Source organism: Artibeus jamaicensis, unplaced genomic scaffold (assembly GCF_021234435.1).
Source record: "Artibeus jamaicensis isolate MK-2021 breed Jamaican fruit bat unplaced genomic scaffold, CSHL_Jam_final contig_923, whole genome shotgun sequence".
NCBI classification, from domain to species: Eukaryota; Metazoa; Chordata; class Mammalia; order Chiroptera; family Phyllostomidae; genus Artibeus; species Artibeus jamaicensis.
In genome coordinates this window covers 14050066-14067065 of record NW_026522014.1, presented here as the reverse complement: position 1 = coordinate 14067065, position 17000 = coordinate 14050066, and the positions used below count along the sequence as shown (strand labels likewise).

The following is a 17000-nucleotide window of genomic DNA, read 5'->3' as shown; positions in this document are numbered from 1 at the left end:
TAGTAAAATTTTGTTTTCGTATCTATAATTGAATTTTTTGCAGGGGTATTGTGGTTACTCTCCTGTTTGGAAAAACAAACTCAGAGAAATACCTAGAGCAGTGTGAACACTCGTATCTCCCTCCAACATCAACTGGAATTTCTAAGGTAAGTAGTTGAAAGCACTGTGATACCTCAGAGTCCTGTCCTATTCAGTGATGATAATGTGGTCATCTGTATATGGTTTGGCAGATTTTTCTATAATTCATTAATGCTCATTATAAATTTATGAAAGCTGTCTGATCGTGCTTAGAAAAATGCATTTTAAAAAGTTACCTTGTATGCTTTCTTAGATGTTAAAAGTGGGAATGTAAATTTGAGGAAAAGACAAAAAATGAGAGTTTTTCCCTGTATCTTAATGGAGAATTTCAAAGTAGCAAATGTATGATTTGTGTCAATAAATAAACTGCTTTGAATGAAATAAAAAGCATAGGAAACAGAGGGAGAAAAGGGGTACCTTTTTGTTAAGTCAGTTGAAGCCTAGATTATAGTTAGGCTATGGATTATTTGTAATTTTAATAAGGGTCAGTTTTATATCATCTTGAATGTTGCTGTTTTCTTTTTCTAGTATATATTGTAAATAAAAATGGAATTGAGTATGATAGATAGTAATACAGATAGGCCTCAGATTTGCATTGCTCCAGTTCTCGTTGTGAGATTGGGATGGTTTTATCTTTTATAATGACGCAAGAAGTCTGGAGTTGCTGCTGTGAATCTAACTTTACAATTACTAACTTGTTCAATTTGTGCTGAGGTTTAGGAGATGCAGAGAAGGTAATATATAGAGTATTATTTTTGTATTGCTGAAATTAAAAACCCCATCCCACTGATTTTCATACTAATTAATAACTTCTTTCTAATACTTACTATAACTTTTAAAATAATTTGAGACTTTGTCTTCCTTTATGACTTCCATTAATATGTATTCTTTGAGTTTGCTCACAAATATAAGGAAATGAACCTTTTTCTTGTTTAGAATCATTCTTTAGCCATTTGATTGGTAAATATAGAAGTTGGGAAATACTTTAAAAAATATTTTATTTATTTTTTAGCCCTGGCTGGCGTAGCTCAGTGGATTGAGCGCGGGCATGCGAACCAGAGTATCGCGGTTCGATTCCCAGTCAGGGCACATGCCTGGGTTGCAGGCCAATTCCCAGCAGGGGACAAATGAGAGGCAACCATACATTGATATTTCTCTCCCACTCTTTCTCTTTCCCTTCCCCTCTCTCAAAAAATAAATAAAATATTTAAAAATATATATATTTTATTTATTTTTTAGAGAGAGGGGAGGGGAGGAGAAAGAGAGGGAGGGAAACATTGATGTATGAGAGAAACATAGATCAGCCGCCTTTTGCACACACCCTAACCAGGGGCCTGGCCTGCAGCCCAGGCATGTGCCCTGACCAGGAATCAAACCTACCTGTGACCTTTCACTTTGTGGGACAGTGCTTTGCCAACTGAACCACACTGGTCAGGACAAGATGGGAAATATTTTTAAAATTAAGATTGAAATAGTCATAAATTATAGTCAAGACTGGTAAGTCTTCATAATCTATATTTAAGTAGATAGTATAAAATAGTGATTTGGATTTGTTTTTTCTAAAATGATTTATAAGGAATTATGAAAAAAATCTTAGGTTGTATAAACTTGAGGCATATATTTTATATATATGTAAACATGTATATATATAAATATAAGTATGCTTTGGTTTGTATTTTTAACTGAAGAGTGCCCTATTACTTTTCATTGTGTTTCCAGACCACTGATCTTTCTGAAAACCACAGAGATATAGAGGAGTTAATTTTCATTAGTTGCTAAAAATCATTTCTAAATAAAGTCAATTTAAAATACATTTCTTTAGTAGCTGTTTTGTCTGGGAGGGGGAAAAAGGAAGAGGGAAACTAATAATTTACCTCACTTGAATCACTAACATATGGTTTTAAGGGGTCACCAACACATGCCCCATGGGTTGCGTGTTGCCCAGGATGGTTATGAATGCAGCCCAACAAAAAATTGTAAGTCTACTTAAAACATTAGGAGGTTGTTTTGTGATTACGTATAACAATGTATTTAATGTGTGGCCCAAGACAACTTTTCTTCTTCCATTGTGGTCCAGAGATGCCAAAAGGTTGGACATCCCTGTTTCATTGAAATATGACAACATAGCTATATATTTTCAATTTTCTTACACTCTGAATAATGTTTACTGATTTTATTAAATTTTGAAGTTAAGAATAGATTTTATTTTGGGTATGTATATGTGTTAACTTGAGAAATAGTGTTTGTTTTATATTGGATTGGCCAAAAGTCTGTTATATTTTTTCTGTGAAATAAAAGGCCCACTTTTCATTTTCACCAATAACGTTATTGATTTGGATATTTTGAGTCTTGGGCGGAGGCCAGGGGTGCTGCTAAACATTTTTCAATGCATGAGACAGCCCCACAGCAAAGAATTATTTGACTAAAATGTCAGTAGTACCAAGAAACTTCACAAACTACTTGTGGTACATTCGATCAGTTGCAGCACTTTCTCCATACTCTGTACAAATCTTTTTTTGTGTTTCTGTTGTGTTTTTACCTGTCTTGAAATAATAAAGCATAATACCCCCCAAAATGTTGTGTATTTTCTTCCATCTTCAATATTAAAATGCCTACATAAAACTCACCAATTTTGATAAGTTTTATAAAATGCACACCGATGACAACTGTCACAACACAGTCGTTAAGGACAACTAAGCACTACTAGAGCCATTGTAGTGCTGTATACTACATGTAATCGACTTTTTGGCCACCCTAACACTAGTCTCAAGAAATAAGTTATTTATTTACTTGAAGATAATGAGAGGAAAGTTACAATGAATATTCAGTTAGAAGTAAACTACAGAGATTTTAAATCAGGGAAGTATGCAGTAAGATGTGGTTTTCTTTCAGTGTTTAGAAGAAATGAAACAGGAAGCCAGGACTATAAAGATCGATCGAAGATTGACAGGTGCCAATATAATTGATGAACCTCTCCAGCAAGTGAGTTTCAGTATGTGGTATTTGAATTCCATATATTGTGTGCTAGGTGTATTTCTTTTGAAAATATAAAGATATAATTTTGCTGTTTATGAAATATGCTAGAAATGTATTATAATGCTGTTCTTGGATTCTGTATTAAAAATGCTGCCATATTGATAAACTAACTTACGACAGTGTGTTTACTTAATATTTAAAACCTTTTGCTTGAGTTTGCATTTAGAAAAGAAAGTTTTTAGTGACATATTTGATAATGTTTCTAGTCATTTTATAAAGTGTTATTCTTTAAAAAATGAACATACACCATGCTTTAATAAATCAGATATTATTCCTTACTAGTTTTGTTACATCAGTTCAACAATATTAAAATGTTAGAATTAAAAACTTTATTCTCTCCCAAAATATTTTTCACTGATTTTTTAAATTATAAGATTATTATAAATAATGTGTGCTTTAAAATTTTAACATTCATTTTATAGATGACCCCATATTTAGTTTAACAAAAACATTATACATTAAGTTGTATTACTTGCTTTTTATTGGCTAACAATACTGTTGGCAGTGTCAAAGGTATTAGAATTAAGTAAATGATATTATTTCTATAATTTGAAAGGAAACGGATGATACAATCTTGGAAAAATTGTTTCCTTTTTTAGAGTTAGGGTCCATTGACATTATTTTGCATCTCGTTCCATCAGGCCAGTTAAAACTTTCATAATATTTTAGCATTGAAAGTTTACTTTTTTTATCTTAAGAATTTAGAGTGGGCTTGGCCATAGATAACAAATTTTTAAAACATTTGGGCAGTGTATGAGTTAGGATACCAAAAGAATTAAAAATTTTTTGAAATTGCTTTTCATATATTGATGCTTCTTAAATGAAAATATTTACCACCACAGTTTAGTGTGTAGGGAGTACCTATCAGTTGGCAAATAATCCTTTTAGGTTTTAGTTTGCCACTGTCACCTTTAAAATCCTGTATTTCCCCCCACTATTCTTGTTCTAGGTTATCCAGTTTTCCCTGAGGGATTATGTGCAGTATTGGTATTACACGCTGAGTGATGACGAGTCTTTTCTTCTTGAGATTAGGCAGACTCTTCAAAATGCACTCATCCAGTTTGCTACTAGGTAAGGTTACTGGATTGTATTTAGGCTTAAAAATTTAAGTATGTTGTTTGTACCAGTAGGGAAAATAACTTAAATGGGAGGGGAAAAATTAATTATATTTGACCCTCGAATAACCCAGTGGGTTAGGGGGGCCAACCCCTGCACAGTTAAAAATTGCATGTAACTTGATTCCCCAAACTGTGAGCCTTACCAATAACAAGCAGTCGATCAAAACATACTTCATCTGCTATATGTATTATATGTTATATTTTTACAATAAAACCAGAGAAAAGAAATGTTATTAAGAAAATCATAAGGTAGAGAAAATATAATCACAGTGCTGTATAAATTTATTTTTAAAAATCTCCATGAGTGGGCTGTGCAGTTCAGACCCATGTTGTTGAAGAATGCACTGTGTTAAAAGGTAAGTAGGACAGTAGATTGTGGATAACTTGGGTTATAGAACTAGAGCCTTAAAAACCTTGAAGTTACTCCTTTAAATTTAACCTTTATATTTACAGAATGTTTATTTTAAGCTCTTGTTGGTCTCTATGTCAATTTTTTTTCCTCTGGATCCAGTCCTGTGACTTTTCAAAGTCTTTCACCCCATTTATTGACCTTTTATTTCCCCTCTTACCCATACTCTGTTTTATTTGAGTGCCAAGGAAATTAGTTTCTCTTACTTTTTGGCACTTACCTAATAGAAGTCCTCTTAATGGAAAAAAACAAAGAATCATAAGTCAGTGGAGACTCTTCAGTTTATTATTTATTCATAGAAGAGAATATGAATATATTTTGTTTGCCCATCATTGGGTTTTCTTATTACTGTATTCTAATGGTTTTGCTTTAAGAAATAACCACTCATACATGTAACAAAATATTTTGGCCTAGTCCTTGTACTTAAAATACTTGATTTTTTTAGGGGGCTATTTCATATCCAGGTATTATTTATTTTTGAAAGAAAAAAAGTTTAATCCTCACCTGAGGATATAAAGATATGTTTATTGGTTTTAGAGATAGAGGAAGGTCAGGGGAGAGAAGGAGGGGCAGGGGGAGAGAGAGACAGAGGGGAGAGGAAGAAACTTTGGTGTGACAGGGAAACACTGATGGGTTGCCTCCCACAGGCACCCTGACTGGGGATGGAACCCACAGCCTGCGCACATGCCCTGACCTGGGATCAGACCGGCAGCCGTTTGGTGCACAGGATGATGCTCCAACCAACTGCGCCACCCAGCCAGGGGTGGGGTCTTTTTTTAATTTAAATCAAAGACTTTTTCTTCCCAATACACATAAAGATTTTCCTACTAACCTGTGTTCTGAAAGCCCTAATTAGAGCAGTTAAGGCTCTGGCATAAATCAGTACACTCAAATCTGAATGTGTTATTTTCTAGCCAACCCCTCTTCTTTCTCTTAGGTTCTTAAAATACATGCCAATACTTTTAAGAGTCTTGGAGTAGATCTTTTCCCTGGGGCTCTTACTATGTGTGTGTTTAATCTCTTTTTTTGTTTGTTAATAACTGCCTTCCTTTGAGTGAGTGATAGACCCTGTGAATGAGTGATGTCCATAATAGGCCTGCTAGGTTTCTGCAGACTCAGGCCTGTGGCTTCTTTTATTCAGTCAATCCATCTTATATTTGGTCTTCCCATTTTTTCCAGCATTATTGTCTTTTCCAAAATGACAATAATTTTTTATATTTTTCTCAGCATTATTGTCTTTTCCAAAGAACTCTGCCTTCTCATGATGTGCCCAAAGTAGGACACTTTCAGTTCTGTTATTTTTTTGCCTCTAGCCAAGTTTCAGGCTTAATTTGCTTTACAGGCCTGTGCACATAGATATTTCCAGCTCATCTGCTATGTTCAGTCTTTTCCTCTGTAACTCAGTTGGTGCTCAGCTTTAGAGTAGGAGGTTAATTCCTCAACCTCAGGTTATTGGGGAGGCCTGCAATAAGATGTATGGTTTGAACAGTAACCTTACTTGTTGAGATAGAGTTGAGCTGCTGCTTCTCAGTGATTAACAGCAAACATTTGCTGTTAATGCAAATTAACAGCCAGAGTGACCAGCCATAATTATGAGTGTAGACTCACTGTGGAACACAGGAAATATAATAAAGGATAATCAAGCAAGGTCAGAAATTGGATTTTATTCTCCTCTACTTCATATATGTAACATTATCAAGTGTTAGGTATTCTTTTAGATAACTTCTGAATCAGTCATTTACTGCTTTCTCTAGTAACACCATCCTAATGATTTTTCTTTGAAGGGGTGGGAATAAGAAAAGTTAATTATTCTTCTGTCTGACTGCCTAAGAGTATATTAAAATACAACACGTTTTAGACCTGGAAAGAACTTTGAACTAGTACATACATAATTGGAAGACCTGAGTTTGCATCCTGTCCTACCACTTTGCTGTGGAACTGTGAACAAGTACTTTAAACTCCTTGAACCTTAGTTTTTCTCATATGTAAAATAAACATAACATTATCCACCTTATTGTGCATTCCTCACAATTTTATTGTCAGGATCAAACTCATCTGTTCAGCAAATGTTTTGTGCCTACTTTGTATCAACCAGGTGCTGTGGGTACAGTAGTGAATAAAACAAAAATCCTGCTCCGTGAGATGTAATGGAAATAGTTCTTGCGAAATGTGTTCTGGGTGGTTATGCCATCCAGCATCCCAGTTTCACAAATCAGGAAGCTAAGGTCCAGAAAGATTAAGTGGTTAGTCCTCTGAGTTGGGGGCAGAATAGGAATTAGAATCAGATTATCTTAACAGTCCAGTGTTCTTGCTTCCCCCCACAACACCCCATTCCCTATCTGATATATCGTGCTCTAGAGTAGTTCTTGATTCCCCTTCATTTCCTGTCTGATATATTGTGGTCTAGAGTATTTATCTTATTAGTCTCCTCACCTTCCTTTCCTCTGTGTGATGCTTTTCCTATTTTCAATCCGCAATCCCCTTTTCTTTAAACTTCATGTTTTCCCCCTTTCTGTCAGTTTGTTATCAAGCTAAACATTTGGGTGATTACAGGCTAAGAGCCAGGTTTCTTCCATCCTAGACTGACCTGAATTTATATCTTTTCTTTGCCATCAGCCTTCAGCTTTGGATAAATTAATCAGCTCCTCTAGAGTCTTGGTTTCATCTTTTTAAAAAAAACTGATAATAACTACTTTAGAGGATGCTTTCTGGCTAAAAATGGCATGAAGTAAAGCTCCTGGCATACAGCACAGCTTAACAGTTGTTTGTTGGCGCCTTCTCTGTGAATGACTTTTGTTTGTCCATCATTGGCTTTTTTTCTTACTGCTAAAATGTACTTCGTAATAGAGACCCTAAGACTATGTTCAATGGCAGTGTCAAGAAAATTAGGTCGGTTTACAGTCGTTCAGATATTTCTTAATCCTTGTTCTGTGTGCTCCACTATGTACTGTGAAGCATATGACAAGAACATGCATTGTTACTCCTGTCCTTCATGTTACAACCTTGTGTTGGGTTCTTAACCAGGGGCCCATGGAACCCTGAAAATGTATGCAAAACTCTGTTGTGTGTTTTTTTTCCCTGTTGAATGGTTTCTCTAGATTTCATCTTTAAAAAGGGCTTATGAACCTAGAAAAAAATTAGAACCACTGAATTCTAGTGTTCATATTTATTTGTCACCTTGGAGAAATAATTACAGAATATCAGAATAAACTGAAATGCTAATTTTGAGACAATAGAAAGAGAAGGTCATACTTAGAGTACAAAGTCTTGGGTTTGAGTTCAGCTCTATTATTTATAAAGCTGTATAGCCTTGAATAGGCAAAACACATGGATTCTTTGAATCTGATGATCGCCCATATGTACTTACCAGGTTTTCATTAGAATTAAATGACATCATCAGATTTGAGAGAATATTTTGTAATGATAACACCTTTTGCTAACACTAATACAGCAGCTATTACTTTAGTAGCAGTTTGCGGGAAAAAACCTTCACAAAGCACTCTTTTATTTATTTATTTTATTTTAATTTAATTTAATTTTTGTTCAAGTACAGTTTTCTGCCCTTTACTCCCAACCCAGCCTACCCCACCAGCCCTCTCCACTGTCCTCCCATCTCTACCGCCCCTTGTTATTGTCCATGTGTCCTTTGTACTAGTTCCTTCAAACCCTTCCCCCCTTCCCCTGAAACACCAATCCAAAAGGACCTATGCACCCCAATGTTCATAGCAGCACAGTGTACAATAGCTAAGGGCTGGAAGCAACCTAGGTGCTCATCAGTAAATGAGTGGATCAAAAAACTATGGTACGTTTGCACAATGGAATATTACACAGCAGAAAGAAAAAAGGATCTCCTACCCTTTGCGACAGCATGGATGGAACTGGAAACATTGTGCTCAGTGAAATAAGCCAAGTGGTGAAAGACAAATACCATATGATCTTACCTTTAACATGAACCTAAACAACAAAACAAACAAACAAGCAAAGTATAACCAAAAACACTGAAATTGAGAATTTCACAGAGCACTCTTGAGTTCTCTGGAACCTGGGTTTGAATTAGGCTGGAGCCTTAGCTGATAAATACTTAATAACCTATCTATTTTTATTCCCCCTTCAAATAAGATATTATGACATAGGACAGAAAGCCCCAGATATTTATATTATAATTCTACCTATACCATTAAGTTACAGTGTATTTAAGAGAAAATTTCTTAACATCTTTTAGTAAAATAGTAATACTAATTCTTATAGCAAACTTATGGTTGTACGGGACAAATGAGATGATATGTATGAGACATTTCATAAAGTGTTAGCCAATAAATAACGTTTTGAGCAAGTTACTTGACTTTCTGTTTTTCAGTCTCTGCATTAGTAAAATAAAGTAATTATCCCTTAGGATGGTTGTAATGATTATATGGGAGGAAAATACATGTAAGATACCACAGGATCTGGCACATTATAACTGTTTAATATAGGTTAACTTGGTTATTATTTGTGTTATTTATCGTGTTCCTAGGATATATATGTGGACTCTTTTACCTTGTCTTAGTTTGCTTTCTTTTATTATTATTATTTTTTTGGGGGGGATTACTGGTAGGAGACAAAATTAAAGCATGTGAAATGGAAAGAAAGAAAGTCATCACTAAATGGAAAGAGAGAGAAAATTTAATCTAGAGCTAGAGTGGATCAAAGTAACTGATAAAGACCTCATGTGGATTGAGGCCAAAACTGGCTTCACGAATGGGTATATTGGGATAGAGAGAGAGGGGTAAAGGACAAGCTGGAAGAGAGAAATAGTATGAGCAGAGTTCTGTGAAGGGGGATAAGGTTAGGTGGTAGAAACGGTGAGGAGATACAAATGAACAAGCAAACTTGTTGCTCTCCAAAGTGAAAAGTGATTACTAGCTCCATCCATTTTTATTCCCCTAACCTCAAGATTAGCAAAAAAGAGAGATATTCTATTGCCACTGTGCGCCCCCAGTGGGTTTTCCCCTGGGGGGAAGAAGTATTAATACATGATGTGGGCCCCAAATACAGTGGTTATGGTGGCAACTGTATTATTGTTTCTGAAATGACAGGGGGTATGTTCTGAAACTTTTGCCATTTTTCTCAGTATATTTTGCCTAAAAATAATAAGTTGTATGTTCCTAAACTTGTCCAGAAGGCAAGCACAATGTATATAATGGACATTTGCAGCTGTAAAGCTTTCTATTTTGCCATTTTACATTCTTTGCCATTTGAAAACAGCTCAAAACTAATATTAAATGAAAAGGTGGTTATTGTCATATTTATTATAGTAGAGCAAAAATTATTAAGAACCATCTAAAGGAAGTGGAACTAAGTTAATGTTTTTAGATCTACAGAATTGTTTAGCTGGCTCTTGAACAATGTAGGGGTTAGGAGTGCTGACCCCCTGCATAGTCAAAGATCTGCATGTACCTCTGGTCTCCCTCAAAAGTCCTTCCTCGGTATCCACTGGGGATTGTTTCCAGGACCCCCAGAGATGCTCAGCTCCTTCACATAAAATGGTGTAGAACAGTGCATATATCCAGCCCTCTGAATTTTTGTATGCGAAACCCAGGGATATAGAGGGCCAACTGTATTTATTGGGAAAAAAAAACAAAACTGCATATAAATGGACCCAGTCAGTTCAGACCTCTGATCAGAGATTAACTGTGGGTATAATTCACATACCATACAATTCACCCACTTGAGGTCAGTAGCTTTTAAGAACATTTTACTGGCCTGTATCCCCTATCAGTCACCCCCCCATTCCTCCAAAACTTCCAGCTCTAGGCAACCACTCACTGTATTTTGCCATGTATAATATACTCCTGTGTGTAATGCTTAGCCACGTTTTTGGCCCAGACTTGCAGGAAAAAAATCTTTCATTTTCATTTCTTAATTAATTAATTAATATTTAGAAACAAAACCAGTTATCACATTCCAGAGTATTATCTTGCATGTGGGTATGATTATTATTTTCTAGAGTTAACACTTTTAATGTATAAACATAAATCAGTTAAAAACATTTATGTAGATAAGGGATTAGCACTACCCATCTATAAGGAGCATTTTTCCCTCAAAAATTTGGGCAAGAAAGTGCAAATTATATATGACAAAATACGGGTATCATTTTATCTCTGTGGATTTGCCTATGCAGTGTGTTGTCTTTTGTGAGTGTCTCCTTTCATTTAGCACAGTGCTTTCAAGGTTTATCCATGGAGCCTGTAGTAATACTTATTCATAAGAATAGCAGTTGATTTTATAGGGATACCACATCTTGTTTACTCCTCAGGTAAGGGGCATTTGGATTGTTTCCACCTTTTGGATATTTTGAAGAATGCTATTATGAGCATTGGTATACAAGATACAAGTTTTTGTGGTCATATGGTAACTTGGTTTAATTTTTTGAAAAACTACAAATTGTTTTTTAAAGTGTGTTATGTTCTCACCAACAGTGTATGAGGAGGGTTTCAATATCTCCACATTCTCATCGATACTTGTTACTGTCTTTTTCCCCTTCATTCTCACCCTGGGACAGGCTTAGAGAGAGGAAGGAGGGAACGGAGGGTGCTTCGGAGGGATGAGCACGGAGAGAGAAGGAGACTGAGGGGGAGAGAGAGAGAGACATCAGTGTGAGAGGGGAACATTAATCATTCATTGACTGCCTCCCACGCACCCCTCTACTGGGGATGGAACCCGCAGCTGAGGCATGTGCCCTGACCGAGAATTGGACCTGCAGCCTTCTGGTGTGCGGGATGACGCTCCAACCAGCTGAGCCATCTGGTCAGGGCTTGTCTGTCTTTTTTATATTAGCCCTCCTAGTGGGTGTAAAGTGACATTTCAGTATGTTTTTTATTAGTATTCCCCTGATGGCTAACAATATTGGGCATCTTTTCTTGTGCTTATTTGTCGTTTGTATTATCCTCTTTAGGGAATATCTGTTTAGATCGTTTCCCCATTTTTTAATTATTTGTTATTTCATTTTTAAGTGTACTGCTGCTTATTTTTGTAAATAGAAATTTTTGCTGCTTATTAGACAGTCATTCTTATTTGTTTGCATTTTGTCCGTGGCTGTACTACAATGGTGGACAGATTTGTAACTATGAAGTAATGATACTTGTTTCCTTGTGTGATTGCTAATTTAGCTCCAATAAAACAGGAATTCTCCATACATTTTTGAGGATTATATTAGAGGATAATATTGATAGTAAATTTAATGCAAATTCAAGAGTTTTGTGGAAAAAATCAGTTCATATTCATTCCTTAAAACTAGATCCTTATAGCAAAAGGGAGGCAAAGATGCTCTGAAGAGATGTAACCTGTAGAATTTATGAGTGAGTCGACATTACAAAAAGAAATTTTTTAATGGATTTAGGAACAAGCTTATAATTCTTTGCCTTTAAAATTTACTCAAATTCAATTTCAGATTGCTGCTTTTGACACTGTAACAAAGTAGTTTCTCAAAAACTCTAGAAGGATGGAAACAAGTAAAGGTTTATTGTATTGTTTTTTTTAAAGATTTTAGTTTTTTATTTTTAGAGAGAGGGGAAGGAGGGAGAAAGAGAGGGAGAGAAACGTCGATGCCAGGTGAATGTAGTAGATCTGTTACCTCTTGCACACCCAACCAGAACCCGAGCCTGCATCCCACTGAGCCATACCATTCAGGGCTGTTCATGTGTTTTCGAGAGCACATCCTTTCTAATGGTGAGTTATGAGGGTGGAGTTACTGCTTGATTCAGTGGCTTAAGCAAGAAGGAATTTATTCTTTCACAGGTAGGCTACTGCTTTGAACAAAAGATGTCTGTGGGTCAATTGATAAAAAAGTGCTCTACTGGAATAAAACTCTTCTCAAAATCTCGTCAATGATGCTTGTCAAAATCTACTCAGAAAAACCATGAACTTTACTACACTAATGATTTTTTAATGTCTGATTTTTCTACATAAAAAACCTTGCATGGGAGATTAGTACATACTATTTTAATTTTATGTGATTGGTTATTATATTGCTTTTTGTAGATTAATATATCTTTTTAAAGCCTTTATGTATATAGGTACAAGTATATGTATGTTTATACATACATACATACTATTAGTAAACAGTATACTGTGGCATTCTTAACTGTTTTTAAATAAGGTGTTAATAGTCATTTCTGTGAAAAAATAATGTTACATTAGGAACATACATTTATTTTCCCACCTATGGGAAAATCAGTTTTTACTTTTATCATTTTGACATAAAGGAACTTTTCTAGGAAAGTATTCTTCCAGGAATGTGAAGATTGCCTTTACTGCCAAGTGATCACCCACTTCTTTAGCCAAGCAAGTCCACAGGATGCCTTTCGCACACACCACGTTCATTCCATCTCTTTTGCTCATTCCTGTATTGTTCTTTCCGGATTTAGATACTACTTATTCTTTAATCCTGTTTAAGTTATAGCATATTACTTAATTAATCTCTACTTATTTCAGTGTATGGTTATCATCAACAAAATTTTAAGCTATTTTTGGAATGGTACCAACTCTGTACCACTACAGTAGAAATTCTTTTAATTTACATTTAGTTAGCCAATATTCTCCCATTCCCTTTGTGAGACATACAGACTTATGCCCCTAGCAATAAAGCTAGGCTAATAGACCACTTTCTAGTACTTCTGCCTAATTCTATTTTGAGTTCTAATCTTATCAAAAGTGAGTTGCATGATGCCTGGGCCATGCTCCCAGAAAGTCTGACGCAACTGGTCTGTGGTGTGAGCTGAACATTCATGATTTAGAGGAGAAAGATAATTGTGTGTTAAAAAAGAAAATTGCATTGGGTCGGCCAGAAAGTCTGCTTAGTTTTTTTCCATAAAATAAAAGACACATTTTCCATTTTCACCAGTTTTATTGATTTGGATATTTTGAGTATGTTGCCTATCTTCCGTTATTGGCTTCTAATGGGTAGACACCAGGGGTGCTGCTAAACACCTTCCAATATATGGGACAACCCCACAGCAAAGAATTATCTGGCCACAATGTTGGCAGAACCAAGAAACTTCCCAAACCACTTTTGAAACGTTCGATCATTCACATCACTTTCTCCATGTACTATAAAAACCTTTTATTTTGCATTTTAGTTGAATTTTTACCTTCCTTGAAATATTAAAGCATAATATGCCAAAATATTGCCTATCTTCTTCCATTTTCAATATTAAACTGGCTGCACAAAAAATTCATCAGTTTTGACTAAGTTTTTTTTAATGCATGCTTGTATGACAGCTGTCACTATACAGTCTAACAGAATTGTTTCAAATGAAGTTCAAGAGAACTAAGCACTACTAGAGCTGTCATATGGAAAAAATTAAATGACCCTTTTGGCCAACCCAAATTTGTTTCTGAACCTGTGTATCCCAGTTATACAGTAATTTTTTTTTTTTTACTTTTATTATCAACACTACTATAGATGTCTCTATTTTCACCCCTTTGCCCACCTCCACCCAACTTTCATCCCCTCTTCCCTCTGGCCGTCACCGCACTGCTGTCTGTGCCTGTGGGTCGTGCATGCATGTTCTTTGGCTAGTCCCTTTTCCTTCATTCATTCAGTCTCCCCCTCTTCCACAGTTGTACTTTTAATTATAATCATATAATTTAATTCATTCCTGCACTGATTGAAGAAATACGAGTATGGCAAGGTAGTTTCTATGAAAATTAAGTTACTTGCCTTGGAATTTTACTCATAGCCAGTTGCTAGATAGTTTGTAGTTGGATTAGGTGTGCAAAAGACAACTATGAAATATTGGTGAAAAGTTTTGAAGAACTCTTAATTCAGATTTGTGCACAAATGTCTTTAGTTGGCATGTCATTTAAAAGAAACTGGAAACAACTTTTGCAGTTGGGGAATGATTTATTCATGACAGAGGCTACATTGATATCACTAAGTAAACCATTAGTCAAATGAAAGGTTTTAAACTTATGTTGACAGATTTACATGATCTAAGTTAAAATGAAATATATTGATAACTTTCTCTTTTGATCAAAGATTTTGATTTACAAGTACTTACCAGTTACTAGTTTTTCATGTACTCTGTTCATGTGTGTGTGTATGTGTGAGTGTTTAGTTACTATAATCATATATTTTAAAAACTGTAAGAGTCCTTAGAGAAAACACCCTGGGAAGTGATGTGACTTGCTGAATTTCACATCTAATGAAATGGTGACTCTTCCTTGAATTAAGGGCATATGTATAGATGCTAGTCCAGTGCTTTTTTTTACAGAAATAGTTGATTTGGTGGTATTTTTGTGATGATAAGCTGTCCACTGCTTAGAATAGATAGCCATTTATATAATCTCAATATCAGTCCACATATTTGGGACATTCATCGCCTTTTTTAGGCATAGCATTAAGTAGCTTTGGGGTTTAGAGGCAGAAAAAAGTTCCTTAGTTTATGTTCTATTTCAGAACTTGAAGGTGTAAAGAGGCAACTGTCGTGTCGTGTGGCCATTCTCCCAGCACCTGTTCAGAGTGCTCTGCCCCTGAAAGACGAATTGATGAATCAGTATGTGTTGAGTGCCGCCTGATGTTCAGCACATTATTTGGCCACTGTGAATAAAATGAACACAGAATAGGACAAATTCCTTACTTCCTGAGATTTTTATCTCAGTAATTAAATTTATTCCTAGCAATTGAGTTATTTAACTGCATATTATAAGTGCTGTAAAAAGTGAAAAATTCAGTGCTATGAGAATGTGTAACTGGAGATTCAGACCTGGTCTAAAGTATTAAGGCAGAGGGAGAGGGTCACCAAAGGCTGACATGTGGAATTGATGCTTTAGTTGAACTCTAAAGTCTTCAGTGGGAATTGTCAAGTGAATGTGGTGGAGAGAAGGGACATGTGTGGAGAGTGGACAGGGGTGAGCAAACTTGGCAGAGGGAATCATCTGTCCAGAGACACTGAGATAAGAAAAGGCATATTTGAGTTTGAGAAATGGAAAGAAAGCCCCTGAATGTGCAGAACAGAAGGGAAGGAAGAGGGCGGAACAGGTGATGATCAGGAAATGAGCATTGGCCAGGGTATGCAAGATTTTACAGAAGGTATTTGTGCTCAGGCCTAATACCAATGGAGAATTGTTGAGAGTTTTTTAAAGCTTTTATTATGTATTATGACATTTGTATTTAAAATGATCGCCCTGGCTGCTCTGTGGAAAATAGAATGGAGGGAGACAAGATTGGATGCAGGCAACCAATTAAAAGGCAAGGAATAGAATCTTTCTGTTACAGGTGAAGTTAAAGGCATGTGAAATAGATTGTCATACAGGCACATATTATAGTTTGGCTTTTGCTTTTATGCTTAAATTAAAACTTTAATGACTTTTTGCATGCCTAATTGATCTGTGTAATTCTTACACCATTCATTCTGTCAAGTATGTAAGCTTCGCCTACCACAAATTTTATATTTTCAGGGTAGGATTGTCTATGTCACTTATTCTCTTGATCATATAGGAAATATGCTCTCTTATTTTTAAATTCAAATATGAAAGCTCATAAGTAATAACAAAATGCAAATGTAGGTAATAGGATTGATTGTGTTTTTATTAGAATAGGAATCATGGGGAATATTTTAAACAGTGAAAAAGAGCTTTGACTGTAATATAACTTAAGAATAATTGACATTAAGAACTTTACTAGAGAGCTATTTGTGCATCAGTAGAAGAAAGTATGGCAGTTACATAAATTAAATTATGTTTTTATTTATTTCATGTTTCATTTATTACATATTCATCATATACCATAATTTTAGAAAGTACTTCACTTTCATCAAAATATTTTCAGGTTTTGTTAACACAAATACTACTATAAATTAGGCATTTTCCTAATTTATAAATGGGAAGACATGTGTTACTGTTCTTATCTTTCTAACCTGGAAAAGTTCCTTTTAGTTGAGACTTACATTAGGTTTGCGTGTATTCAGTGGAAATGAATCAGGAAGAGGGAAAATAATGACCTTGGATAGAGGTATAGACCACTGTGCTCCCTGTACTCCCCACACTAAACATATATGTATATTGAAAGTAAAAATCTGGATTGACTCCCAGGACTTCCGCCAAGATGGAGGCATAGATGGAGACCCCGTGCTTTCTCACACAACCAAGTTTAGAGACAACAAAATATTAGCAACAGAAAAGATAGCCAGAAGACAGAAAATGGAACTTTTCGGAAGTCTGATAACAACGAATTCTTCAGCCCGACCAGTAAGAGGGGCAAAGCCAGCAGCTGGTGGAGTGGGGTTGCACAGGAAAACTCGGTCAGATGGACTCAGGCGCCCGGATCCCACGAGTGGAATGCAAAGGGCGGACCCAGTGAGCAACCCAGTGAGCGACGG

The 17000-nt window shown here is 35.6% G+C and overlaps 1 protein-coding gene across 4 annotated transcripts in view; it reads left to right on the top strand.

The window, feature by feature from the left end:
- Window positions 1-17000, top strand: part of SNX13 (sorting nexin 13) — a 129045-nt gene that overhangs the window by 41285 nt on the left and 70760 nt on the right. For all 4 annotated transcript variants that reach the window (XM_037163918.2, XM_037163917.2, XM_053655042.1 and 1 more), the window contains exons 3-5: window positions 44-146; window positions 2971-3060; window positions 4064-4185. In XM_037163918.2, the coding sequence (XP_037019813.2) occupies window positions 44-146; window positions 2971-3060; window positions 4064-4185 (315 nt within the window). The remainder of the gene's footprint in view (window positions 1-43; window positions 147-2970; window positions 3061-4063; window positions 4186-17000) is intronic.